Source organism: Typopeltis vanoorti, chromosome 10 (assembly GCF_054136105.1).
Source record: "Typopeltis vanoorti isolate ZY-2024b chromosome 10, IOZ_Tvanoo_1.0, whole genome shotgun sequence".
NCBI lineage: Eukaryota > Metazoa > Arthropoda > Arachnida > Uropygi > Thelyphonidae > Typopeltis > Typopeltis vanoorti.
Genome location: NC_143558.1, coordinates 59,493,636 through 59,521,216, shown reverse-complemented (window position 1 = coordinate 59,521,216; position 27,581 = coordinate 59,493,636). Strand labels below are relative to the sequence as shown.

The 27,581-nt window shown below is 35.5% G+C and overlaps 1 protein-coding gene across 2 annotated transcripts in view; it reads right to left on the bottom strand.

The window, feature by feature from the left end:
• BBS8 (tetratricopeptide repeat protein 8) overlaps nt 1-27,581 on the bottom strand; it is a 305,336-nt gene that overhangs the window by 188,661 nt on the left and 89,094 nt on the right. For both annotated transcript variants that reach the window (XM_090398645.1, XM_090398646.1), the window contains exons 5-6: nt 8,756-8,841; nt 8,352-8,439 (exon numbers count right to left, since the gene is read on the bottom strand). In XM_090398645.1, the coding sequence (XP_090254771.1) occupies nt 8,352-8,439; nt 8,756-8,841 (174 nt within the window). The remainder of the gene's footprint in view (nt 1-8,351; nt 8,440-8,755; nt 8,842-27,581) is intronic.

Genomic DNA, 27,581 nt, shown 5'->3' with positions numbered 1-27,581 from the left:
CATGCACTATCAACATCCAGCCCTTGCAGTTTTACATGTCATGGCACTGAACCAATCAAACTCCTAAGCTTGTCATACTTATCAGCCCGATAATTCCACGTGTACCCAGTCTTAATTGTAAATTCCACACCTTTAGCCACCTCCCAAGTCAAGACCCTATGATCACGCTCACCAATTGGTGGCAATGTGGTCATATTCGTTACAGTCAAATCCTCAGATACAATTACTGATCCCCTAGTATTTTCCATTACATGCTGTCACAGATAGTTATCCCTTAATAACTGCATAAAATCCAATTCCTTCCTCCCATGTGTCCTCTCCTCCCTCCAATCAATGGTACCATAGTTGAAATCTCCCATAATAATTTCCCTCCTTCCACTCATTTCTTCTATTTGCTTATGCATACTATCTCCACCATCTATTCCATCACCTGGTCTATAGCAGCACCCAATTGTATATTTTGTTCTGCTAGCCTCAATCTCACACCAAATGGCCTCAAATGTGCTCTTTTCTCTATCCTGCAATTCAACTTCTATTCTCCTTGGCTGCAGCTCATCAGCTATCATCAATAATACTCCTCCCCCCATTTTATTCTCCCTGTCATTCCTGAACACACTATACCCCCTCACATTCAATCCCACTAGCTATATCATCTTCAGTCAGCCATGTTTCACTAATACCAATAACCTGTGGTCTGGAAGTGCCAACCAAGGCCAAAAATTCTTCCTTCTTGTTCCTAATACTCCCAGCATTAGTATATATGAATTGCAGACCCCCCCCCCATTAGCCCCCATCCCTAACTCGATGCCTTATACTAACTGTCCCATTCTGATTTGTTGTCCTTCTTATTCGCTCGGGCATATTATATTCATTCATACACACAACTGCCGCCATAAGGTCTGCATATCTACTTCCCCCCCCCCCCCAATAAATCTAGTTTCCCTGATTCTGCACATCCACTTCATTCATCATTTTCAAGTCTCCTTACACCGAATCCATTCAAATGCAAACCATCCATCTTATATAGATCCTTTCATCCATCGACTTCACTCCATACGTCCACAAATTTCTATTCATGGAATCAGCCTCAGCCCTAAGAAACAAGCTAAACCTCAACAAATTTGGTTGCATGAGACTGCCCCAAATTTGGGAGGGGGGGGCTTATATCAGGAGACCTTCAGTCCAACGGCCAAGAATACCTACATAGCCCACTAGGGGGCAACATCAGGACTTTTAGGAAAACCATAGCTTCCTCGCTTCATTTCTCATTTACTGTGCCTGCGTGCACATGTCTTTATAGTAAGTTCCTTTGAAGATGGCATTGTGACATTGCCGAAATATTGGAAATATATTAAAGTTTAATTTAATGTATATTCTATTGTACGTTGTAATTTCCTTAAGTTATTTAGTAAACATGTATAACCAACATTTAAGCCTTTCTACGAGAATTACTTTATCCAAACCTTATCGAATGATTTCATTACACTCAACTTTTCGCCCCCCCCCCAGTGCTGTTCTGAATTTAAAGACATATTCACGTCAAAATTTTCTTGCTACACAGTCTTCCTTCAATTACATAAGCCACCAGTTATTGTCCTATATAACACACTTCTGGAATCTTAGTCTCTGGCCTCCTACAGAACTTTTATTCTTTCTTGAGTTCACACAGGAGAAAGACTAACACAAAAACTGCTGTCTATATGACAGCAACACAACAATCAAATTATTCTTGCATCTTCAAATCACAGAACACTGGAAAAAAACATATCTTGTCTTCATCCAAGACACTTCTATAACTTCACTTTCTATATGAAAGTAACAGACTTGAGGTGTGTGGACTAGGTTTTAAGAAAAATGTTTGATACTTTCATATAGTAAGTTAATTCATTTTGAATAAACTACTAAACACTATAACATCACACTTCAGAATGAATTAACTTACTATATGAAAGTCTCAAACATTCTTCTTAAAACCTAGTCAACAGCTTTGTCACTTAAGAACAACTTTGCCTTCTGTATGAAAGTTTCTCAAGAAATAACTAAAAACATATCAACTGTTAGAAATCACATATCAGACCGAGAATCTTAAATAAGATAAACTTTACTGGGCTCATTGTATGTAAACTGGAAATCAATAAAGTTACTTTCAGCCTTTAAACTGAAATAAATCCCATATGGAATAATGACTCCTAAAAACTTCACACGTATCTCTTTATACAAGGATATCCTTTCTCACTCTTCTATTTCTAACTTTTCTTCTAATTTCTGTCCAGGCATCATGCATTGAGTTTTCTCCTGATATTTTCCCTTTCTACTCCCTGGAAAGCAGAATGCCTAGCAATGTTCAATAATATTATTTTCACTTTTATACATGCTCGGTATCCACTCAGAAGCTTCCACTAAGTCCGACATTGTATGCTACCATTATTGCTTTACAGCACTGGGCTTGAAACGAAGAAATTTCTTCTTCACAGAGCAGAAAAGTTTATTCATTAAAAATTTCATAATGAAACAGTCAAAACTTATTACATTTCTTCGTTTCTCAATCTTTTATACACTGAGGTAAGTTCATTTAATTAATCATACAACATAAACTACAGCAGTAACTTTCACTTCCCTTATTACTACTATTATTATTATTAACAGCTTACCTCCACAGAGTCAGAGACTAATCATTGGAAGCACATGTTATGGCACACAAAGCTAATCCAACAGTACTTAACTGATTCAATGTGTCTACATTCACAACACACTCAGGCAATGCATTCCACTTGCCAACTACTCTCCATGAAAACAAACCCCTTCATTCCCCTGCTCACACCCTCCTTATACAGTTTCCAGGGATGGCCTCTTACTCTACCTGCCTCTCTAAATCAATGAAAAATATCGTCCATGTCAACATGATAACAACCCCCCCCCCTCACTAGCTTATACAATCATAAGCCTCAATCATATCCTTACTCCTCCACCTCCTATTCATGAGGTTTTGCAATTTACATTCTCTAATCTGTCCTCGTACTCCACATTTCAAAGAACACTGACCACCTTTGTGAATCATCTCTGGACCCTTTCTAACATATACTCATCACCATGAAAACCCAAAGACCAAATCTGTGCACAATAACCCACATCAGGCCTGATTGAGGCCATATAAAAGGGCATCACAACCCTCTTTATTTCTACATATCAGGGTCGTCTGCATCATTGCCATTATGATGTCTTCAAAACTTGTGCAATGTGGCACCTGAATTTTAGATCCTTGTCCACCAATCAGATATCTCTCATCTCCTCTACTTTGTTTAAAGTTTCCCCACCAAGTGTATACTTTGCATTGCATTGTTGCTTACCAAATTTCAAAACTTAAACTTTGCAACACTGAAGTGACAGTTCCACTTACCTACCCATTCATGCAATTTATTCAAGTCCTCCTGTAAGGCCATAACATCTGCTTCACTCTGCATTGCTCTCCCCAATTTTTAATTATCTGCAAACAGCTTCACATCATGAGTAAAATCCATCCCAATATCATTAATATACAAATTGAACAACAATGGTCCAAAAACTGACCCCCCCCCCAGTGGTACACCACTAGTGACTTTCCTCTATCGGGATAGTGCACCCCCAATACAACTTTCTGATACCTACTGAGAGCCAGTCACTAATGCAACACAGAAGTCTGTTATCCAGTCCCATCCATTTCAATGTATTTAACAGCTTGTTGTGTGGTAGTCTATCAAAAGCTTTACAAAATATAAATATACCACTGTATATGCCACTCTCTCTCATCTCAAATATACCACTCCTCATCCTAGAAATTTGTATACTTTGTTACAGTACATAAGTAAGTTAGTAAAACATGATCTCTTTTTAACAAACCCATGCTGATAACCACAGAGAATACTGCTCTATCAATCCATATCTGTATCCTACTTCTCACCAGTATCTTCACCAGATATACAGATTGGCCTATGATTTGCAGCCACAGCCTCATCACCACCTTTATGTAGTGGAACAATTTTACCTTCTTTCCACTCCCTTGGAACCTGTACTATTGTAAGACTCATATTAAACCGGAATACCAATGTTACAGCCAATTCTCTGGGATATTCCCTTAAGGAGTGTGGTGATATGTCATCAAATCCTATCATCTTATTCACATCAAGGTTATATATTTCCTCAAATACCTCCTGCTCACTCACAATTAAACCATCCTCTCCAATATCCTCTACACTTAAAGTTTCTCATGATTTCACCTCGATGAAGATGAAACACCCTTATATTAAGACATAATTGAGTTACTCACTGAGTAACTCAATTATGTCTTCTGTAACAATTACCAATTTACCATTAACTCTATTTTACCATTTTCATCCATTACCATCCTTACCATAATCATTCTTCCTTCTAATTCGGTGGTCTCCAAAGTGTGGTATGCGTACCCCAGGGGATATGTGAGGCGATACGTGGGGGTACGTCCTATCAATATAAAAAGAGTTTTATATTGATAGGAAAAAACTTAATTAATTAAAGATAAAGAATATTACTTTCTTTCATCAATTAAACATATATCTAATATAGACAAAGACGTTATAAAGTCCTATAAACTTAAATTTGTGAGTAGCACACACTGGGCGACTTTGCACACATAATCATCCATGGCAAAGCTGTCATGTTTTTTTAAAACTAGGGAGTAAATCTCTTACTTCTTATCATTTCCATTGTTTGTAGAGCATCCTAGTGTTGACAAGCCCAACTAGAGAAGGAAAATTGCTTAGTTATCCTGCTATCTACAGATGACACCACAGTTGTATTAATTATTTGACTATTAGTAGTAAGTTTAATGATTTTTTAGTATATATTTCTGTGCAATTCCAACGCCTTTTTGTGCTTACTTTTACGTTTACACTAGAAATAGTGAATTAATATGATCAAAATTGCTTACATTTTTTAAAAGTGTTTGATATTATCAATAGTGAATGAATTATATTTAAATTTTACAAATTAACCCTCACAAAATGGATAAATGGTTAAAAAAATTTCCTCCAAAGAAACTCTCTCAATCAATTGGGGGTACACGCTATTTATTTTTTCTGTCTTGGGGGTACGCGATCAAAAAAGTTTGGAGACCACTGTTCTAATTGACACAGATTTAAAAAACTCTCTAGGATTTTTCTTTATCTGATTTGCTAATTTCAGATCGTACTGCACTTTTGTTGCCCTTACTAACTGTGATGCTCTACTGGCTTGTTCTTTATACTCTTCATGTAACTGATTATTACCATTATTCATTTTGTACTGTCTCCCAAATGCCTTCTGCTTCTTCCAGATTTCATGCTTAATACTCTCATTCATTCATTACACCAACCTTGTGTAATGAGTGCAAAAAGTGCAAAACTAGTCTCAACAATTACATCCTCTGATGAAATGATCAGAACTAAAACTCTCGATCCTTGTGTACCCTCTTTTACAAGCTGCCTGAGACAGTTGTCTCTCAAGAACTCAAGAAATTCATTTTCCTTATTCCCAAATGCTATCTCTTCATTCCAATCTATACTGCCATAATTAAAATTGCCAATAATAATTATCCTTCCTTTGTTCATAATGCAAGTTGATTATTCATTTCTTCAGCACCACCCTCCACATTCTCTGGCCTATAGCAACATCCAAATAAATATGTCTTCCTGCCAACCTCCATTGTACACCACACTGCCTCATAACCATTGCCACTATTTCCCTCTTTCATGTTTACCTTTTGTGGACATAATTCCCCTACTATTATCAGCAGCACTCCCTTCTTGTCCTTTCTATCCTTGCGAAAAATACTGTATTCTTCCATTTCTATTGCCCTTAGAATATCATCTTCATTCAACCATGTTTCACTTATTCCAATGATTTTGGGATGAATAAACTCAATCATTGAAACCATTTTAATATCTTCCTTATTTCTCATTCTTCTCAAATTTGTAAATAAACACAGTGGTTCACTTTTAGGTCTATAACCAGTCCTACCCAAGTCACTTGTTGATTGTGATTTCCTCACCACACCTACCCTTGCCCAATCACCTTTATCACTGCTTAGCACATATATCTGCTTAGTCTCAACTTTCCCACCTACACACCCCCAATCTATTCCATTTTTAAATTCCATTTCTGTGTGATCATCCTGATCATCCCCATATATATACACACACATTCACTACTACTACTTCCAACATCCACTCTCCCTATACCATGTTTTACTGTACCATGTTGGGTTCCCTCCATTTCCCTGTTCCACTTGCATTCCCATTCTCTCTTCATCTGTCACACTACTACTGTTTCCACTGTCAAGCACTTCTGTTTCTTCAATACTGCTCTCCTGATCTTTCACTTTGTCTCTTTTACTTCTGATCTCTTGCTTGCATCACACACTGCACTTCCATCTAGCAACACTTTCTCCAGTATGCTTGCTCCAAACCCATTCAAATGCAATCCATCACATCTGTATAATTCTTCACCGCTCAGTACATGCCATACATCCACAAACTCTACTCCCTTCTCCTCACACAGCTCTGCTAGCATATCTCTCATGATTCTGGCTCTCTGTCTCAACTCATCATTGTCTTAACTTGGCAACACACTGGCCTTTCCCATTATACTGTTTTCTTTCACTTTACTCAATAACCTCCTGATATTTGCCCTTACATTCTCCTTATGTTAACTTAAATCATCTGTTCCCACCCCCACCCCCACTAATTCTCTTGCTTGTTTCCTCCTCATGTCCAAAGCATGAATTATCTTGCCCATTCTCCCTCCTGTATAGCAGACCTTATGGACTCTCTCATTATCCAATCCCTTAACAATGGAATTTCCATATACTGCTATTTTCAAATCACTCATCACCTCTTTTATCCTTTTTTCTTTCATTCTATTCTTTTCCACAGTTTCATAAGTTTCCACTAAACATCTAACATCAATCTGCATATTTCTTATTTCATTTTTAATTCTGAATAACTGTTTAATCAAATCTTGCATTCTGACCATTTTTCTCTCTCTGTCATTCCTGTAGTCTGACTACCTCTTGTTATGCTGCATCTTACTTCCATTTTTTCATTTATACTTTGTTATGCTCCCTTATCACTTACTCTTGCTTCTCCATTCTTGTGTTCTTTCACTCCCTCAGTCTGACTAGCTTTCATTTACATTATCTTTTATTTCTTCAGTCTGTTTTGCATTTGATAACTCGTAGTCTAATAAAATATTACACTTCCTACAAATCCATACTTTCTCTCCACTACTGTTCGAGTCTCCCCACAAACACATCTTCACATTTCATCATGCATACACATTACACTCACAAAATCAAACCATTTTTGAAAAATCTGTCATTAATAGCACTTGATTTTTGCAGTGGTCACCTAGTCACACCAGTTGACGCTCGCATGATTGATCTCATGAGTACCGTTGTGTTCTGTTCAAAGAAGGCAAGATTAAAATTTCAATTAATAAAGACAGTACCAATTCCCCAAGGACAAAATCATGCAGACACACTAAGTTATCAAAAATAAATAATACTATGCTAAAATTCAAACAATATGCCAATTATTATGCAAAATAGCACTTATCTTTTGCAGAGTTGTTTTCTAACACTACACACATTGCAGTCTTTAATAGCCAAACTCATGTTGATAAAATTTTGTAAGCAATGTTTTTTTACATACAAATGGCACTAACATCACAAAACTTTGGCAGCTCATACAAAAATCACAATTAAGTTCTAATAACTAATTTTTATAAATTTATTTTAGATCTAAGCAAGACTTCCATAGCCAAAAAGGTTGCAAAACGTCTTGCTCACAACATACAAAAAGAAACATACGTTTAACTAACAACTTTCAATATATCATATTATTATTAACTTAACTTTAATTCATTTATATATTTTAAACTTACGGGATATTTGAATTTTAATACAGATATCTTATAATTATCTATTTCAGAAATATGCTCCTTAAGTTTAGATAGTCTGTTATAGTATAATCATAATGTATATTTGAAATAATATATATAAATATATATATCTGTCTGTTAAAAGAATTCTAATAGTATGATAACATATATATTCTTATAAGAAATGTGTTTCCTGGAACTATCAGCTAATTGTTATATGGTCATTCCTTGTATAATTTAAATCTAGTTGTTAGTATTACCAGTAATAATGTAATGAAATATACCAATTGATAATAACACATTCTTTTTTTCATCTCGGGAAAGAGTTAGAATTCATAGACTAAAATAATCTGTCTGTAGCAGGCTCAAAAATCATGACAAACTGAAAATCCATAATATTCCTTTAATACAAAGAAATTTACCTTGCCAAGCCATAAAAAAGTATCAACCATATCTTGCTGCTTAGCAGCTGATTTAAACTGCCTTTCTGCATCACGATACATCCCAAACCTAATGAAAACAAAATTGTATCTAAGTACACTTAGGTTTACAGTTGTTTGTTTAATCATTATGACACATCAACAAAACTAGTGATAACTAAACAACTTAAATTGTTTCCATGAAGAGATTCTAGCCAAGTAAATAAAATAAAATAATAATAATAAATGTTCAAAAAAGAAAAAGAAACATAAATTTTACTTATTTAAAATTATTCATCATTCAATCTCTTTCTTTCTTTCTTTCTTTCTCTATTGGTGTGTGTATGTGTGTGTGTATACACATTTTGTTTCACATACTTAGAAATTATACTTTTCAAATAACATACCTGTAATAACATTTTCCTAATTGTAATTTCCACCACCAATCCTTATACTGACAAGCCTGTGTGGCTTGGGCTGCAAGATCAAGTGCCTAATAGTAAACACATAACAAATTTTTATATATTCATAAGATGAACAGATTTTTCAGCATAGAATGTTGAATAGAATTACTACCAGTAACAAATTATGTATTTCATAAATAAAAACACTGATAGAATCACAGAATTTTCACTCATAAATGCAGCAACCTGTCAATTATACTGGTCCGACAGTATAATTGGCATTTTGTCTGTTGCATTGTATGTGTGCATGTTGCTGAGTGTCAAAATGGCCATTCACAGAATAGTAGAATGTTATTTTCTGCTTGCTCAATTCAACTTTCCAACCTTTTTGGGAAAATTTGAAGAAAAGAGCAAAGCTAATAATAATGGCAAATATCTGTTGGATTTCTGCTCAGGACATGGACTGGTTATTACTAACACCGTGTTCCAACATAAAAATGTGCACAAATTCACATGGAGAGAAGAGGCTAGGAATAAGAAAAGTCTCATTGACTATGTTATTGTTGATAGTGATGTTTTCTTCCTGGTGCAGGACACCAGAGTGTACAGAGGATTTGAAATTGGAAGTGATCACTATTTAGTCTTCAGCAGAATAAAATTGAATTTCATATTGAAAAGAATAACATGTAAGAAAGTTTTAAAGCGAATAAAAGTTGAGCAGCTCTCAGATGTGAACTGTAGACTAAAATACAGAAAGATTATTGAAAAGAAAATGAAAGAGTTTGAGAACAGGAATCAAACCTTGGAGATTCAGTGGCAAACTCTGAAGAAAACATTGTTTGATTCTGCCAGAGAGGCATGTGGTGAGGTTGTGCGCAAGGATAAAAAAATCAGAACTCCCTGGTGGAAGTTAAAGAGGCAGTGAAGGAAAAGAAGAAAGCATATCAAAAGTTCCTGGCAAATAAGTCAGCTTTTACTCTTACAGAATACAGAGACAAATGTAAGAAAGCTAAACAGTGTGTAAAACTAGCTAAACAAAAGTCATGGGAGGACTTTGGCAAGAATATAGAAAATAAACATCAAGAAGGTGGCAAAATATTCTGGAGGTTGTTGAAGAAGCTTAGGAATAGAGGAAAGAGTGCTGTAAAAGGAGCTAGAGATGATAAAGATGACATGAAAACGGGAGAAAAAGATATCCTTGAAGTATGGAGTAATTACTTTAAAAAACTGCTAAATGAAACAAGCAGTGATGACAGCACAGTGATAAAAAACACTGACCAGGCATGCAGTCAGGAATACATATCCATATTCCATATTTTCTACTCAAAGTAGAAAAAGCCATCAAAGGCTTGAAATGTGGAAAGGCAGCAGGAGTAGATGATATTCGACCAGAAATACTGAAGTATGGTGGTATAAAAGTCTTACAGTGGCTGCACTGCATAGTTCAGAAAGCCTGGACAGAGGGACGAATTCCCGATGATTGGAGTAGAGATTCATAGTACCCATATATAAAAAAGGGAAATAAAACTGAATGTGAGAATTACAGAGGTATTTCCCTACTGAGTGTTCCTGGCAAGATCTATGCAAGTATACTTGAGAAACGGTTGAGAAGAATTGTGGAAGAAAAGCTTGGTGAAGAACAAGCTGGATTCAGGCCAAATAGAGGCTGTCAGGATCAGATCTTCACTTTACGACAAATAGTCGAGAAAGCATGAGAATATAACAAAGATCTGTATTTAAGTTTTGTCGATTTGGCAAAGGCATATGACAAGGTGCCAAGAGAGAAGCTATTCAATATGCTGCAGTTATATGGTGTCAATGGGACATTATATCAAGCAATACTTAGTCTTTATTTGAGTTGTAAGTCAGCAGTTAGAATTGAAGGAAGTACAGGAAGATGGTTTAATGTTAAATCTGGTGTGAGACAAGGATGTACATTATCCCCTCTGTTATTCATTATCTATATGGATCACATTATGAAGGAAAGTGGTATTAAACCTGATATCAAAATTGGAGATGATAATGTCAGCTCTTTGCTTTATGCGGATGATGTTATACTTCTGAATAAATCCGCTACAAGTCTGCAAGATTATCTGACTAAATTGAATAGCTGTAGTAATAGATATGGTATGAAGGTCAGCAATAAAAAGACAAAGACAATGAAAATAGGCAGAATCATTGAAAATGTCAACTGTGTTGTGAATGGAGAACCTGTGGAACAAGTAAAACACATTTCAGCTACTAATTAGGCACGATTTTTACTGAAGATGGTAAATTAAATATAGAAATAGACAACAGAATCAGCAAAGCTGGTATGGTGGGAAGTCAATTGAATAAATTCATATGGAATAAGAGAGAAATTAGTCAGAATACTTAATTAGCTATATACAAGACAGTGATCAAACCAGTTTTAACTTATAAATCTGGGAGCTGGGTCAGAAGTAAAACACGTGACCAAAGACTAGAGACTGCAGATATGAGAGTCCTGAGAAAGATTAGAGGCGTGAACAGATGGCATCAATGGCAATATCATATTAAAAATGATGATATTAGGAAAAAACTTGACATTGTCAGCATCCAGGAATGCGTTAACAGAGCTAATCTCAGGTGGTATGGTCACTTAAATAGAATGGGAGAGGAAAGATTAGCAAAACAAGTGTTCTCTGCCAGGTTGGCAGGAAAACGACCCAGAGGAAGACCAAGATATAGGTGGTTTGATACAGTACAAAGTGCCTTAGACGATAGAAATATAAGATCTGATAATGTTGGAGTCTTGACAAGTAACAGACTGATTTGGAGGAAAATTGTAGATAGGAAGTTAGTAATGATGTAATTTTTTCATGTAGTACTGTCGTATCCTGTACACCCCTTGAGGGTACATGGCAGGAATTTGATGATGATGATGATGATCTATGGTAAATCGATGATCGGTTAATGAACAATTCTGGTAGCGAACATCGTCTTTGAATGGATTATGTTTGTTAACCGATCATCCTCCGTATTGATCTTTCTAGTTAAACAGTGAGTGTTTAGCTAGGTATAAAAGAGTATTTATTTCTCATTTTTATATAAAAACTATCAATGATTTACTAAAAAAGAATACATAGCTAATAAATTATTTTTATACATCAACAATAACTATGATAATCAAAATACAGTGACATTTCTTCAGATATTTCAAACAGTATGGTACATTTTGAAGCACACAACCCTACCTGGCAATTGGTGCACCACAACATGTTTCTTTGTGAACCTTCTTTGCTACAACTGATTACGTGCAACAAACAGCACATTTTCTTCTTAGCTCTGCTTGCTTGCTTTGCAGTAGGAGGTATATATATATTCTGGAAAGTCCTTGTTAGTCCTTGGGGGAATGGTAGGTTTCAATGATCTTGTCTATGAGATCCAGCCTAAAAGCTGCCTGATCAAGCTTATCACCTAACTTTTTATGAAGTACAAAAGCATTGTACACAGAGATATATAAAAGGTGTCTGAATATTTTTACATAGTATCTCTGTTTATCATGAGCAGCAGGATAATATGACGGCATTTGGTCTAAATGATCAACATTTCCCATGGCGTTGTTACAGCTTTTTTTTTCACTGTTGCTTTCCTTGTCTCTACATCCACCATTTTGTTCCCATGGATGATGCTTAGCATAGTGACATCTTTCTTGTCTTTCCATTCAGGACAGCAATCTTCCATACTGAAAGAAAAAAATTTCTCCTTTCTTCAACTTCTTTAATTTGAATTCAGGAATTTCTTTTTGGGTAGTCTTCGCAGTCCCATAAACATCTGTTTTCTTGTTAACTAATTAATCAGCAAGCTTGAGACTGTTGAAATAATTATCTAAGGTAATGCAGTACCACTTATTCAGCAGCAAAGATGCTAAGGTAACAATAATTCATGTACCAAAAGCAACATTAGGCAGTAAATTGCATACCTGAGTGCCTTGACCCATATAAATTATCAGTTCATATACGTAGCCGCTAGATGATTCACAAAGTTCAAAGCATTTCAAACCAAAATGAGAGCACTTCAGCAGCATGATTGTTTCCAACCAAAGGCTGACTTTGGTTGGAAACAATTATAAAATAAGGAAATTTTATAAGGAAAGCCTTATAAAATAAGGCTTTCATCAACACAAATATCTTGTTCTGGTGTATAAACTTCTTGGAACTTCTTTTTGAGAGAGTCCAAAAGAAGCCATTTTTTTTTTAGCTTCAGATTGGAATAATCAGAATCCTTGTCAGCAAAGAGTAAAAATTTCATTATCAAGGAATACCTATAATCAGACATTACTTCTGAAAAAAATGATGTCTCAATCGTCCTTTTTTTTAAACCAGTACCATTTTATTTCTGATTTCTTAACTATACCCTGAAGTAGTAATAATAATGCTAAAAACACCTTCATTTCACTGCTATCTATGCCATTCCAAAGAAAACAGAAAACCTTTTGAGGGTTGTAGTGCAATTAACTGCATAGCTCTGTTGTTTGTTTCCTCAACTAAAATGTTTGTTATACCTTCATCAAAATATAATTCAAACAGTTCCAATGAGCAATTACTTACAGGGATATCTTGAGAAATACCAGGTGTTCCCATAAAAGAAAAGCGAGGGTGAAGTAAAGTAAACATACCGATACAGCCAGTATACAGCACCATCTCCTGGCTTGGGACAAACCATAACTGTCTTCATCCCTATCAGAACTCTCCAATGAGACATCAACATCACTGTCATCAATTACATCTATAAAGAATTCTTCAACATATTCTTAATCTGATTCACCATCCGAATCTCTTACAAATAATGCGGCAGATGTCTTGCACTTCTGAAAACCCAATGTCGAAGCCATTTTTTTTACACCACATGTGTCCAATATACTTTCATTTCTAGCAAAGTAAACAAATTTCTTTTCTCACAGGGAACAGGGAACAACTGTCCTCTATGTGTAAGCAAGAAAAGTAAATCATAAATGCTTCTAGCATGGTCATAATGATTAGAAAATGAAAAAGTTTATGATAACATGCTCAAAGCATTAGTCACGGTCAAAGGGTTAATGAAAGTATTGCACTGGGTAAAGTTCCTAAGGAGTGGAAAGAAGGCAAATAGTACCACTCCACAAGAATGGCTTTAGGGCAGAAGGTTCCAATTATAAACTAATAAAGATAACCAAAATGGATTATGCCACGTTTACCATTGTCACTCAACAGAAAACTTTTTGCTTATTGAATAAATGCCATGGAAAATGTTGAGAAATCTCAGACAGTGCTACTGATGTTTCCATTATGCACGCTCTCATCATATGGTCTGTCTTCAGACATCTGTGACTGGATTGTTGCCAGCTTCTGTCTGGAAACACATCACAAGTGATAGTAGATGGCTCTTTATCCTCAAGCTCTACAACAAATCATGGTGTTCCATAAGACTCTGTTCTTTCATATACACTTTTCTACATATCAATGACTTTTCTCCTGAAAATCAAATAGTTTTAATGATGACAGTACACTGCATCCCTTTGTTTCATTCATATTGTATTTTGCTTACTTGTTTGTTGTACTATTTCAGCTTCTAAACATGGCATCCATAAAGAAACGTTCATAAGCAGCATGGAAGGCTTCTGTACTTCTGTGCATACATATAGCAGAGTTTTTGCACTGCAGTGGATGTGTTGCGAAAACTGCTATATATATGCACCAAAAAAAGTGAAAGATATGTGGACTGTTTGGGTAAATGAGAAGAAGGAAAGCTTTAACATATGTGAAAAGTGTCCGGATAGATTAGAGCAATTGGGACGGTAGTAGAAGAGCTTTGGCAGGAGTTAGTGAAAATGAAAAGTGAAATTAAACATCTGGAAGAGGATATTAAACAGCTAAAGGAGTGATTAGCTGATGATAAGGATAGGGAGGAAGTCAATCTCATAAAGAAAGAATCAAAGGATAGTCATATATCAGTGTATGGAGACTCAATCATTAGAGGTGTGATTACTAATAAAGTGCATAAAACATGCTTTCCTGGTTGAACAATAAAGCAAATAACTGATGCGTTGCAGAAAAGGAAATATCGGGCATCAAGTGGTAGTCAAAGGTACAAATTACTTAGTTAGGGAGAAGAAGAAGAATACTGATAGAAACTAGAGGAAGTTGTTGCAGCAGGTAAAGAAGAATAATGCTGTTGGGAAAGATATGATAGCAGTGAATTGAGAAGGAGAGCAGAGATAATGAACAATAAGATGGCTGAGTAGGGTGAGGCAAAGGGGATTCAAATTTGTAAATATGTGGAGTTTGAATTTAAAGGGAAGTTCAAATAGTACAAAGCTGATGAATTACATTTGAAGGTATTTGGTGTTGGGCATTTAAAAAGGCTATTGTTTTCTGAGAAGGCACAGAGTCAAGAAGTTAATGGAGCAAATGATCAGAGACTGCCTGTGAAACAGGATAGCACAAATCAACAGATTGTACGGCAGGAGGAAGATGGATATGAGGTTGAAGATGTGGTTGCAGCAGCATAAGATGATGGAATGCATAAAGGTGAGGATGAGACAGATAAGAATAGAAATCACAGTCAGGATCAAGGAAACAGGAGTGGTCGAACCGAAGAAGAGGTGTAGTATAGCAGCTAGAATAGAGAATGTTGGTGCTGGTAGAATAGCCTCAAACACACAGCGATTGTTATGTTTATACACAAATGTAAGGAGTATTCGAAACAAGAGAGCTGAGTTTGTGGAATTGATTGAGACGGTATGCCCAAAAGTAATTGAAATAAGTGGAACTTGGTTGAGGATGGGATGTCGGGAATAGAATTAGAAAAATATATAATTTTCCAGAAGGATAGAGATGTGAAAAGAGGAGGGGGAGTGCTGTTAATGATTGCAGAGGAACTGTGTCTGCAAAGTGTGGAAGTTGATGGTGCATGCACAGATTTTGAATTTGTGTGGTGCGAAGTTGAAATAAACAGGTTAGTATATCTGATAGGATATACTGTTATAGGCCAGGGAATGCAGGAAGATTTGAATGTTTAAGCAAATTAGTTGAGCATGTAAAAAGAAGGTGATTCTGATGGGAGACTTCAATTGCAGGAATATAGATTGGAAGGAGGAGGGTGTATGGGAACAAGGAGTGCGAGTTTGTGGAATTTCTGAGAGATAAGTATCTTAAGCATGTGATTGAAGCAATTAGAGGCTTTAATGTCTTGGATTTGGTGATAACTTCACAACTTCACAAGATGTAGTTGTTAATGAAGTAATGACACTGCTGCCAGTTGGTGAGGGTGATCATGAGGTACTTGTTTGGGAAGTGATGAAATTTGTGGAATTGATTAAGCTGATGAGCTGAGCAAAAAAAGATGTTGACAATGCATGGAAACTCACAAGACAGTATCTGACAAAGCAATGTATGAATGCAACCAAGGGTTAAGCGAGTAAATAGAGTGGAAGTGAAATGGATGAACAGTGGAATCAAGCAAGCTGTGCTGGAAAAGAAAATGTTATGGAGGAGGTACAAGACAGTTAGTGGTGATCAAATCTATGAAATGTATAAAGTGCATGTTAGAAGTATGACGAGTATGGGAAAGAAAGAAAAGGTGCAGTATGAGAGGAGATTGGTGGTCAGGCCAATGTACGTGGCAAGCATGAGGAAGAATAATTATGGTAGACTAACAATGGTCGATAGTCATGGCAGCATACTAACAGCTGCAAAGGACATAGTGGAATTACTGAACAAGCACATTATCAGGCTGCAAAGGACATAGTGGAATTACTGTACAAGGCATTAGCAAAGGACATAGTGGAATTACTGTACATTATCAGCGTATATCATACTGGTATAAATGATCCGGTACAATATATATAGAAGAGAGGCAAGTATTATTAGGAGAACTGGAAGTGAAAGAAACAGAGGTGTATCAGATGTGGGTTGGGTTAGATGCAGTGCTTTTTTTCTGGCGTAACGCACTGGAACGGCGTTCTGGCACCTATTTTTTTTACAGATTTTTTCAATTTTTCAAAAGTAATTTTTGAAATAATGTTCGCACGTTCATAACATGTGTGCATGCGTGTTACCAGGTGTTGCCTGGTAACACACATGTGCACGCCATTAGCATCTACGTTTGTGGCTGTATGGACGTATGATTGACAACATGCGAAAGATTTTCGGTAAAATACTTATTTATCTAAAAAATATCTTTATTGAATTGATGTAAATTTAACGTCATTATTTTCATATCCGTTTAGCATTTTTTTTTACTTTTTAGTAAAAGTGTGACCCCAAGTTTGAAAATGAAAACAATCTCCAATTACTTCTCAAAAACCAGTCCCATTAATAAAAAGCCCAGAATAATAACAGACACGACATCAAAAAATATGGAAATAATGGTGCCAGTTGATGTTTTTGAATGATCTCAAGCTAATCTTGAGGAGCAAGGCCAAACTGAAAATGACTGGCCAAATTGCTGGACATTAGATCAAAAAAATGATCAGAAACAAAGATGGGAATGAAAATTTCCAAAGAATGGGCCAACAATGAGATTACATATTCTGGCAAAGATAGAATGAGCTCACTTCGACAAAAAATGTTTGATCACAGAGAATCTGCTGCACAAAAACCAGCGTTAAAAATTGTTTCTGAAGCCAAAAAAAAAGCTTGAAAAGGTTTTTTAAAATCATTATCTCGTGAAAAAGAAATAACCACAAACATTTTTTGAACTGCATATAAAGTAGCAAAGGAAAACCAATCATTCCATAATTTTGAAAGTGAAATTGATCTGCAAGAACTGAATGGATTGAAATGGATCGTATTCTTCATTCAACAAATGCATGTACTGTATTAATATTGTGAATCATGTAAGTGAAGAAATTAGAAAAAATGTGTTTAAAGAAATCATTCAATCCAAAAATATAATTTCACTGATAATTGATGAATCAACAATAAGCAATAAAACCACTCTCATAGTATATATTCGATACTGTATCAAAAGTGTTGGAATTAATTCACCGATAAATTTATTTTTGGACTTGATCGAACTTGAAAATGTAACGGTAAAAAGTGCATTTGAATCCTTACTCCAATGTCTTAACTATTATGTGATAATAGAAGATTATTTTAAAAAAATATTTAGTTTCTCTAGCATGCGATGGTGCTGCTGTAATATTAGGGTGTAAAATTGGAGTGAAAAAATTTCCTTCTATTATAGTTTGGCATTGAGCTAATCACAGACTAGAATTATCAGTAAGTGATGCTATAAAGGAAATTTCAGGAATAATCAATAGATTCAAATCATTTATTGATAAACTTTATGTCCTATACCATGCTTCGCCAAAAAAGTAGGGAGTTGCATTTATGTGCAGAATCACTAGAGATTGAGCTGCTGAAAATTGGAAGAATTTTAAGTACTACTTGATGGGTGTCATCTAGTTTCCGTTCAGTTTTGGCTGTGTGGAATAATTTTGAATCTCTAGTGCATCATTTTGAAGATGCAATGCATGATCCTAGGAGAGATAAAAATGATAAATGTACTTATGATGGCTTAAATAGAAAAATAGCATCTACAGACTTTTTATTGGATCTAGGATTGATATGTAATGCTCTCCAAGAATTGTTTGAATTAAGTTTGGACCTGCAAGACAGTGACATGAACCTTTACAAGGCAAATCAAAAAATAAATGCACTTGTACAAGTTTTTGAAGAAAGAAGACATAATTTTGGACTTATTATAGATGTGCTGCAGCTGCTGTATGCACTCTGCGCTTTCGTGGAGTTTTACTTCACAAAAATGCTCCAAAAAATAATCCTCCTATTGACCCAAAAACATTTTCTACAAATTGAAAGAGTCAATTGAAAAAAGGTTGCTTGATAGCGAAGATGTTGAGCTAGCACTTTGGGCTCACATGTTGATCAAAAGCACTGGCCTGAAGATATTGATGCTCATCTAACATTCAGAAATTAGAAATTTGTCAATCAGACTGCAACTAAATGAAAGAGAAATGATTCGTGGATTCTGTGAGTACATTCTCGATAAGACATACCCAGAAAAACTTTTGTGTTTGGTATATGCTCTGAATACCATTCCCATTTCATGAAGTGAATGTGAACGCGGATTTTCGCAGATGAATTTAATTATCACCCCAACAAGCACTTCGTTGAAGACTAAAACAGTTTTGGCAGTTTTATTCATCAAACTCATTGGACCACCTTTAAGACTTTTCGATCCTTCAAAGTATGTTGATCTGTGGTTACTTAGAGGACAACATTCGGCCTTAGATATTAAGAGCAAAGATCAGGAGTCGAGACGATTTGTTCAACAAGAATTGGACAAAACTTTGGAAAACACTATGAACTTCTCTTAAATTATATAATGTTTTTACAAATTTACTTTTACTTTTATATTTGGTCTTTGGTTGTATATTTTAATTTGTTTAATTTTACATTTGATTATGTCTAAAATAAAAAATACTGAAGATAAATTGTATTTAATTCATTTATGTGACTCCGTGACAGCAACAGCTGCTTTATATTTCATTTAAATTAAGATTTGAATATCATTTTCTTTAATAAAAAGCTTAACAAGATGTGAGTCTAGCACTTTTTTACTAGAAAAAAAGCACTGGTTAGATGTGAATAAGGCTGTGGGAATGGATGACATATCATCACATATTCTTAAGGAATGTGCACCACATTTGGTTATTCCCTTGACCTGGTTATTTAATGAAAGTCATGCAGTGGGTAGGGTTCCTAAGGAGTGGAAAGAAGGCAAAATAGTACAACACCACAAGCATGGTTCTAAGACAGAAGTCTCCAACTATAGGCCAGTCTGTATAACTGCAGTTGTGGTCAAGGTGTTGGAGAGATTGATAAGGAATAGAATACAGAATTGGGTTGATGGACATAGCATTCTTGATGATGGTCAGCATGGATATGTAAAGGTTAGGTCCTGTTTTAGTAATTTACTTACATTTTTCAAGTGTGTTAGATAAGGGAGAATCATATACAGTGATGTTCTTAGACTTTGCAAAAGCATTTGATAGATTACCACATGATAAGTTGATGTATAAGCTGCAGAGAACGTTAAATAGTATATTGGTTAGATAGATTGGTGATTGGCTCTTTGAATGATACTAGCAAGTTGTGTATGATGGAGCAGTATCTCAAAAAAGAAGGGTAACCAGTGGCATGCCCCAGGGTGCTGTACTTGGGCCCCTGCTGTTTAACTTGTTTGTAAACGATATATCATGTGTGCTGACTGGAGGTCTTCAGTTATTTGCTAGTGATGCAAAGTTGGGAAGAATTATAAGTGGCACTGCTGATGCTGAATCCCGTCAGGAAGATTTGAAGAGACTTTTTACTTGGACAAAAGAGTGAGGTTATAATTTCAATGTCAATAAGTGCAAGGTGTTGCATTCTGGAGTGCAGAAATATAAGTCTGCATACTGTATCAATAGTGCCGTACTGCAGGAAGTGTATGAAATAGAGATTTGGGAGTGATAGTTGACAGAAGTTTAGAGAATATGTTGCTAGTGTTGCAAAGGTTGCACATTGTAGTGCTGCTATGATAAGAAGCACTCTAACATGCAAGCATAAGTGGTTGTGCCACTGTATAAGGAACTGGTCAGACCACACTTGGCCTATTGTGCTCAGATCTGGTCACCTGGTTTTCAGCGTAATGTGGAGACATTGGAGAGGGTCAAGAGAAGTATGACTAAGACAATATCAGAACTCTGGAATATTGGCTATGGAGAGAGAGGGGGGGGGGGCTGAAGAAATGTGGATTACAGAGTTTGGTGGATAGGAGGAAGAGAGATAATATGATAGAGACATTTAAGTTAGTGAGAGGATTTTATCAGATTAATCCAGAGGGGATTATAAAAAGAGCAGAAGGTGAGAGGGGAAGAACCAGAGGTCATTCCTGGAAGTAATGTAAAAGTGTGGTGAAGAAGGGTGTGAGGAGTAGATTTTTTACATGGAGAATTGTCAGCGAATGGAATGCATTATGTGTTGTTAATGCAAGGTGTGTTAAGGACTTTAAGATTCTATATGATAAATATGTTGTCAGTTGAATGAACCTCCTGCAATGAGTCTGTCAACTCCATGGAGGATGTAATAATAATAAATAATAATAATAATAATTAATAGTGATAGCAGATGCACTATTGATGACATAAAAAACCAGAACAACCACCTCCTGTTAATGAAGCAAAGACATAACATCTCAAACTGAAATGCAGCAAAGGGCCAGTCAATTAGATGTATATCAGATGTGGGCCGTATTCAATATTATTCTGTGAACCAAAACATAAACTAAAAAAAGAAAGGCTCTAACAAAGGCCCTTTTATTGCCAGGCCTTTACAACTTATAAACAGTTACACACCATTTAAATTTTAAGTTTATAACCATTTTTATTTTTAAATTTTAAAAACATAACAAGTTTAGAATATATAAGTTCAATTACATTTTATTCATACTTTAAGAAATTATTTAAATACATAATTTTGACTTACAAAAATAAAGATTTTTATCTACGAGTCCTTTTATTAATTTGATTTTGATCCTGAAACCTGACATCTTCTCCTCTGTACTAACATGTCAATATCTGCTTTTTCGTTTCGTGTTGCAATATCAAGTATTGCATTTAATTTAGAATTTTTTATCTTTAATCTTTTATAATTGAAAATAATTGCTCACATACATAGGTGCTTCCAAAGACTGACAACATCTTTGCACAATAAATTTTATATTTGGAATATTTACTGCCAAGATATTCATAAAAATTTGGTATACCAACTTCGTTATATTTATATTTTAGTTCAGTATTGCACTGGAGTTCAATTACTTCCATTTGTAATTCTTTGTCAACATTTTCAATATTAATTAAAAAAGGTGAACTGAATAATAATAATTCATTTTCAAACTGGTTGAAATCAGAAAATCATTTTTCAAATTAAATTTTCAATTCTTCAATTTGAGGAATGTACTTTTTAGCATCATTGTTATTTCGAGAAATCGATTTAAGTGTAGGAAAGTGGGCTAAATTATTCTTTGCCAACTGGGTTTGCCAAAGATAGAGTTTTGCAAGAAATGACTTAATTGAATCATACATATGACATATCAACTGTTCACGTCCTTGCAGAGAAGTATTCAAAGTGCTTAAGTGGCTTGCTATGTCAACTAAAAAGGCAGTCTTTGCACAAATCTTCATCGGTGAGCTGAGGAATCAATTTTCCTTTGGATGAAGTAAAACGACGCCATGACTAAGCCACCTAACTCTGTATAATATAGCAAACTGCTGTATTGTGAATCCAATGCATCCAACAAAGCAATGAATTGTTGATGATTCAAGGCGTGAGAGTGTATCCAGTTTACTGTTTTAATTACTACACTCATGATGTGTTCCATCTTTAATTTTTTAGCAGAAAGTAACTCCTGGTGTATTATACAATGAAATGATTTAAGTTTATCCTTGCACAACATTTCCTTTTTCATTTGAAGTTTCGTATCAAGTCCAACGTTAACACCAACCATAGCAGGAGCCCCATCTGTAGTCGCACTTACTAATTTTGACCAGTCCGAATGAGCATTTTCAAGGCTTTTCTCAATACATAAATATGTCATTTCCTGTCGTTGTTCCTCACATAGGCATTATATCCAATAGTTCTTCATTCACATTCATATCGTCATCAATGCCATGAATAAATATTGCTAATTGGGAAGTATTAATAATATCTGTACATTCGTCAACTGCAATGGAAAACGCTACAAAACTTTCTATTTTTTCACGCAATATATCTTGGAAGTTCTCTGCTATATCTTCAACACGCTCCGCAACTGTATTTCCTGAGAGGTTTATACTTTGAAATGCTTGCTTTTTTTCCAGACATATGATTTCGACTGCACTTAAAATACAATTTTTAATAAATTCTCCATCGGTAAAAGTTTTCGAAGCTTCAGCAATTTTTTCACTTATGACGTAACTACATTTAACAGCAGCATCACTTGTTGTGATAACATTCGAAAATATCCTCTGTTGAAACTTCAGTTCATTTTTTAAATCTAAGTTTGTCATCACGCATCTTTTCTGTATATTTATCACAGTTCTTATGGTTTGTTTCATAATGGCGTTTTAGGTAATATTCTTTCACCACAGCAACACATTTTTCTACATATCAAACATGTTGGAATATTTTTGACTTCCACAAAGAAATATGCCTTCTCCCATTTTTCTTGAAAAGTTATGCCTTCTTATCTATTTTTCTTTTTTTAACTTTAAATTCAGGCATTGTTATGGGCAAAAAAAATGTAAGTTATTGAGGTAACTTTTTATTAACACATTATCATATTACAATGGTAACCTGTAACTTATTGACATTGTATCACGTGGCTTAAAATGGCTGCATGACAAGTAAACTTCCATTCAGTGTTGCCAACATTTGATAATAGAAACATGGTACAAAGAACTGTAGTAATAAGTTTTACTTTTGTTTAAAGCTGTCATAAAACATTTAGAAGTTTGAATTTTTTTCTGTTTTAATCCCCACAGGATGTTAGAAAGATTGATTTTTAGAAAAGAAGTTATTAAGCTTCCAGGCTGGATACGAAGCCTTCACGGGCCATATCTGGCCTGTGGGCTGCCAGTTTGCGAACCACTGCTCTAGAGGGATATTAAAGCACCCTGCTGGGCGAGGGTGCCTTATAGGTTAAAAGGAAACAAAAGAGCTGATCAGTTGGCTAAAGAAGCAACTATAAACAAATGGTTAGAAATAAGTTACCAAAAGTACTCAAAAGATGCTTTAAAAACACTGGCAGAAGAAATAACCTAAGCTTGTGAGAGGAACCTTTAAAAAAGGATCAACAACAAAGTATAGGAAGCAGACTGTGGCTGAAAATAGATGCCACTGCTCCAGGTTTAACCAAGCTACTAATGGGATGTGGAAAATTAAGATATTATCTAAATAGATTCCATATTCTGGAATCAGCATTTTGCATCTGTTGTCAATGCCTTCAAAAGACTGTCGATCACTTAATTTATGACTATCAGCTACTGGACTCCATCTGGATGCATCTAATACAACACATCATCACTTCACAGGAGACAAGCAACCAGTGTCAAAACGGAGACTTATCCGAAATCATTACTCAAAATTATTTAATTCTGCCAATAGGATCAACTTCCAATCATTATAATATAATATAAACTACTTATTATTTAAATTAAGGGGATATTAAATCCCACATTGTTTTAAAACCGAATAAGAAACTCAAAGACTGGAATCAGAGAGTTTCATGCCAAATATAGTAAACTATAAAGTATTGGCGATCACTAGCGTGGGCTAATGCAAGTGACCCTAGTACATAGTACAATACCGGACAACTCGCAGCAAAGGTGGTAAAGTTCTGATTGCTATGCTTGGGTATTTTCTATAATGTAAAAAACATTTCCTAGGAAATGTATGCTGTTATTACATTATGGTGGGAGGTCACTACCCAGACCGGTTTCAGCCTTTTTTGAGGCTTCATCAGTGAGTAGCTAGACCAAATTAATACCAAAGTGTATAGCGAAAAGAGCGATCAGAACTTTACCACCTTTGCTGCGAGTTGTCCGGTATTGTACTACATACTAGTGTCACTTGCATTAGCTCACGCTAGTGATCGCCGATACTTTATAGTTTACTATATTTGGCATGAAACTCTCTGATTCCAATCTTTGAGTTTCTTATTCGGTTTTAAAACAATATGGGATTTAATATCCCCTTAATTTAAATAATGTTTATATCGCCGAAATGAAGCTTATTAGCTCTTTATATTTAAGTAAACTACTTATGTTTGGATCATATAGTATAAAATATGTAGATATAAAAATATAAATGTAAATATGGACGTTAACATGCAAATACATGGGGTCCTCGACCCACGTCGTCCTCAACAAACGTCGTTTTGACTTTACGGCGGTAATCCCATAAATAATTTTAAAAATAAATTTCGACTTGAAGCAGTATGAAGTAAAATTCAAACGTCGCAGGCGAACTTGTTTGTGAGCGTGGCATTTGTTTGGGAGAGGTGGCTTCGCTTGGGTCCCAGCATACACTCTTTGGGTACCGTGTGCTTTTTACATCCTCTCTCACTTTTGTTTTTGTTTTTTTTTTTTTACTTTTTACCCTTCAATATGGCTCCCAAATGTAAAGCAGACTCTTCCAATGGCAGTGTGTCGAAGAAAAGGAAAGCCATTACATTAGAAGTGAAATTAGACATTATTAAAAAGTCAAAAAAGGGAGAAACGCCAACGAACATCGGCCGCTCGTTGAGCTTAAATCGTACCACAATCGGGACTATTATAAAGGATAAAGTTCGCATCCTTGAACACGTGAAAGGTTTGGTGCACATGAAATCGTCGGTGATTACGAAAAAACATAGTTGGCTCATGATTGTGATGGATAGGCTTCTTGCTCTTTGGCTAGAAGACCAGCATCAACGCCTTATCCCAATTAGCCTCATGTTAATTCAAGAAAAGGTGAAAAGATTGTTTGAGGCATTGAAAAGTGAAAGGGGGGAAATGAGGAAGAGTTGGTTTATGCGGTTTAGGGCTCGGGGCAATTTACTTAAGGTGCAAGGTGAAGCTGCTATTGGTGATGATAAAGTAGCTAGTGAGTTTCCTGAGGGGTTGGCTGAGATAATAAGGGAGGGGGGGGGGCTACAGTGCTCAACAAGTGTTTAATGTGGACGAGACAAGCCTATTTTGGAAACGTATGCCTAATCGTACTTATATTGCCAACGAGAAGAAGGCAGCACCAGGCCATAAAGCTGGTGAGGAGAGACTGGCTTTGCTTCTTGGGACTAATGCTGCTGGCGACTTAAAACTGAAGCCCTTGTTGGTTTTTTTTATTACAGTTTCATTTTTGTCATTTTTCTGTACTATACAGTAATTATGTTCTCCCTTTCATTTTCTTATGGCTTAGTTCTTGATATATATGTATGACTTTAGGGTGTTTTAGGTAGGTAAGTAACTTAGGCTATGGTAATTCTGACTTGCATCGAAAATCGTCTTACGTCGGTCTGGAGGAACGGATCTCTGATGTAACTCGAGGACCCCTGTACACAAAAATATAAATATAAATGTTAATCAGTTATTTAAAAGTTACATGTAATATATACATTGTATGCAATGGAACATGTAGGAAATAAATTACCTCCTGTAGGATTATATTGGGAGGAAAACACCAGGGGCAAATATTCAAGGCGTGCTAGGTGTGTGGTGCACATCCACAGAAGAGCAATATCACCGATATTATAATTTTGCATTTATTCCCATTACAGACTCCCCTAATTGTTTCCCGGCTTTATATGATTCCTAAAATTAAATACAACATACTAATGCTTCATGAAGAGGAAACTTTTCAATGCATAAACATTGCATCACATTTGTGTTAATAGCCTAGGTCTGCGGTCACAAATACAGGTATCCCTTGCTTAATGTGGTTTGCTTAACACAGGATTTGATTAACACAGCAAAATTAATTGCAACTATCCCTTTATATATATGAAGCAAGTTTTAATTAATGTGCTTTAAATTTACCATGCAAAAACATGCAATCCTCGAGGAGTGTTTCCTGGCTGAGAGAAAGAAAGTTGTGAGCATGATGATGTCACTCCTCCCACGCAGCTGCGCTTTCAGAGCCTATTTTCTTAAAAAGACATTCTCAAAGGCAGTAGAAACACCAACAGGAGAAAATGTGATTATGCTCCAAGAATTTTGGAAAAATTTTAACATTAAACACGCAATTGAAAACATTCATGACTCTTGGCAGCAAATGTCTTCTAGCTGCATGAAAGCTGTTTGGAAAAACCTTTTGCTAGAATGTGCTAATGACTTTGGTGGTTTTCAAAATCTTGTGAACAACATGGTTGAAGAAATCGTAATTATGGTTTAAAACCACCTAGAAGGCAAGGCAGGGTCAGCGCTGAAACAATAGCACCTAGAAATCAGTGGCTATGATTGGTTATTTTGCCAATCCAAATGAATTCTGTCATTTGACATGAGTTGCTATTTTTGTTTTCTGAGTGTGTGTGAAGTGCGAACTGGCATGTTTAGGACAACGATATAGACAAATAATTTTCTAAAAAATAATTTCCCACATTTACAATGTGAAAGCTGATGATCTACTGAATGTCCCATTTTTTGCTAGAGCTTTCGTGGACTGTATAACTGATTATAGTAAAGGAGGTTGGAACTTGTGTATAAAAAAGTAAAACGAGTTATTTCAACCTTTCTTTGGTTCAATCCAGAAAAATAATTTCCCAAGTGATTATACAAAGAAACATATAAAACTGGGTTTTTAATTGATCGGAGATTTTTACAGAGAGATGTAGCCTACTAGTTTCACCAACTTTACTGTTGGCTTCAGCTTAAAACAGAAACGAGCTAAAGTATCAGGTTAAAACATAACCAAGTTATTTCATAAGTTAATTCATAGTTAAAACATAAACGAGTTATTTCAACCTTTCTTTGGTTCAATCCATAAAAATAATTTCCCAAGTGATTATACAAAGAAACATATTAAAGTAGGTTTTTAATTGATCAGAGATTTTTACAGAGAGATGTAGCCTACTAGTTTCACCGACTTTACTGTTGGCTTCAGCTTAAAACAGAAACGAGCTAAAGTATCAGGTTAAAGCATAACCGAATGCTAAATATTATCAAAATTCAAATGAAACATTACATCAGACACATGGAGCATGTATGTTAGCAGTCATTGTTATACAGGTGCATTCTGTAATTGGCTGCAGAGTTGAACTCCAATGTGTTGAGTGATCTTATGAGGGTTTTCCAGATGTCATCAAGGACCAT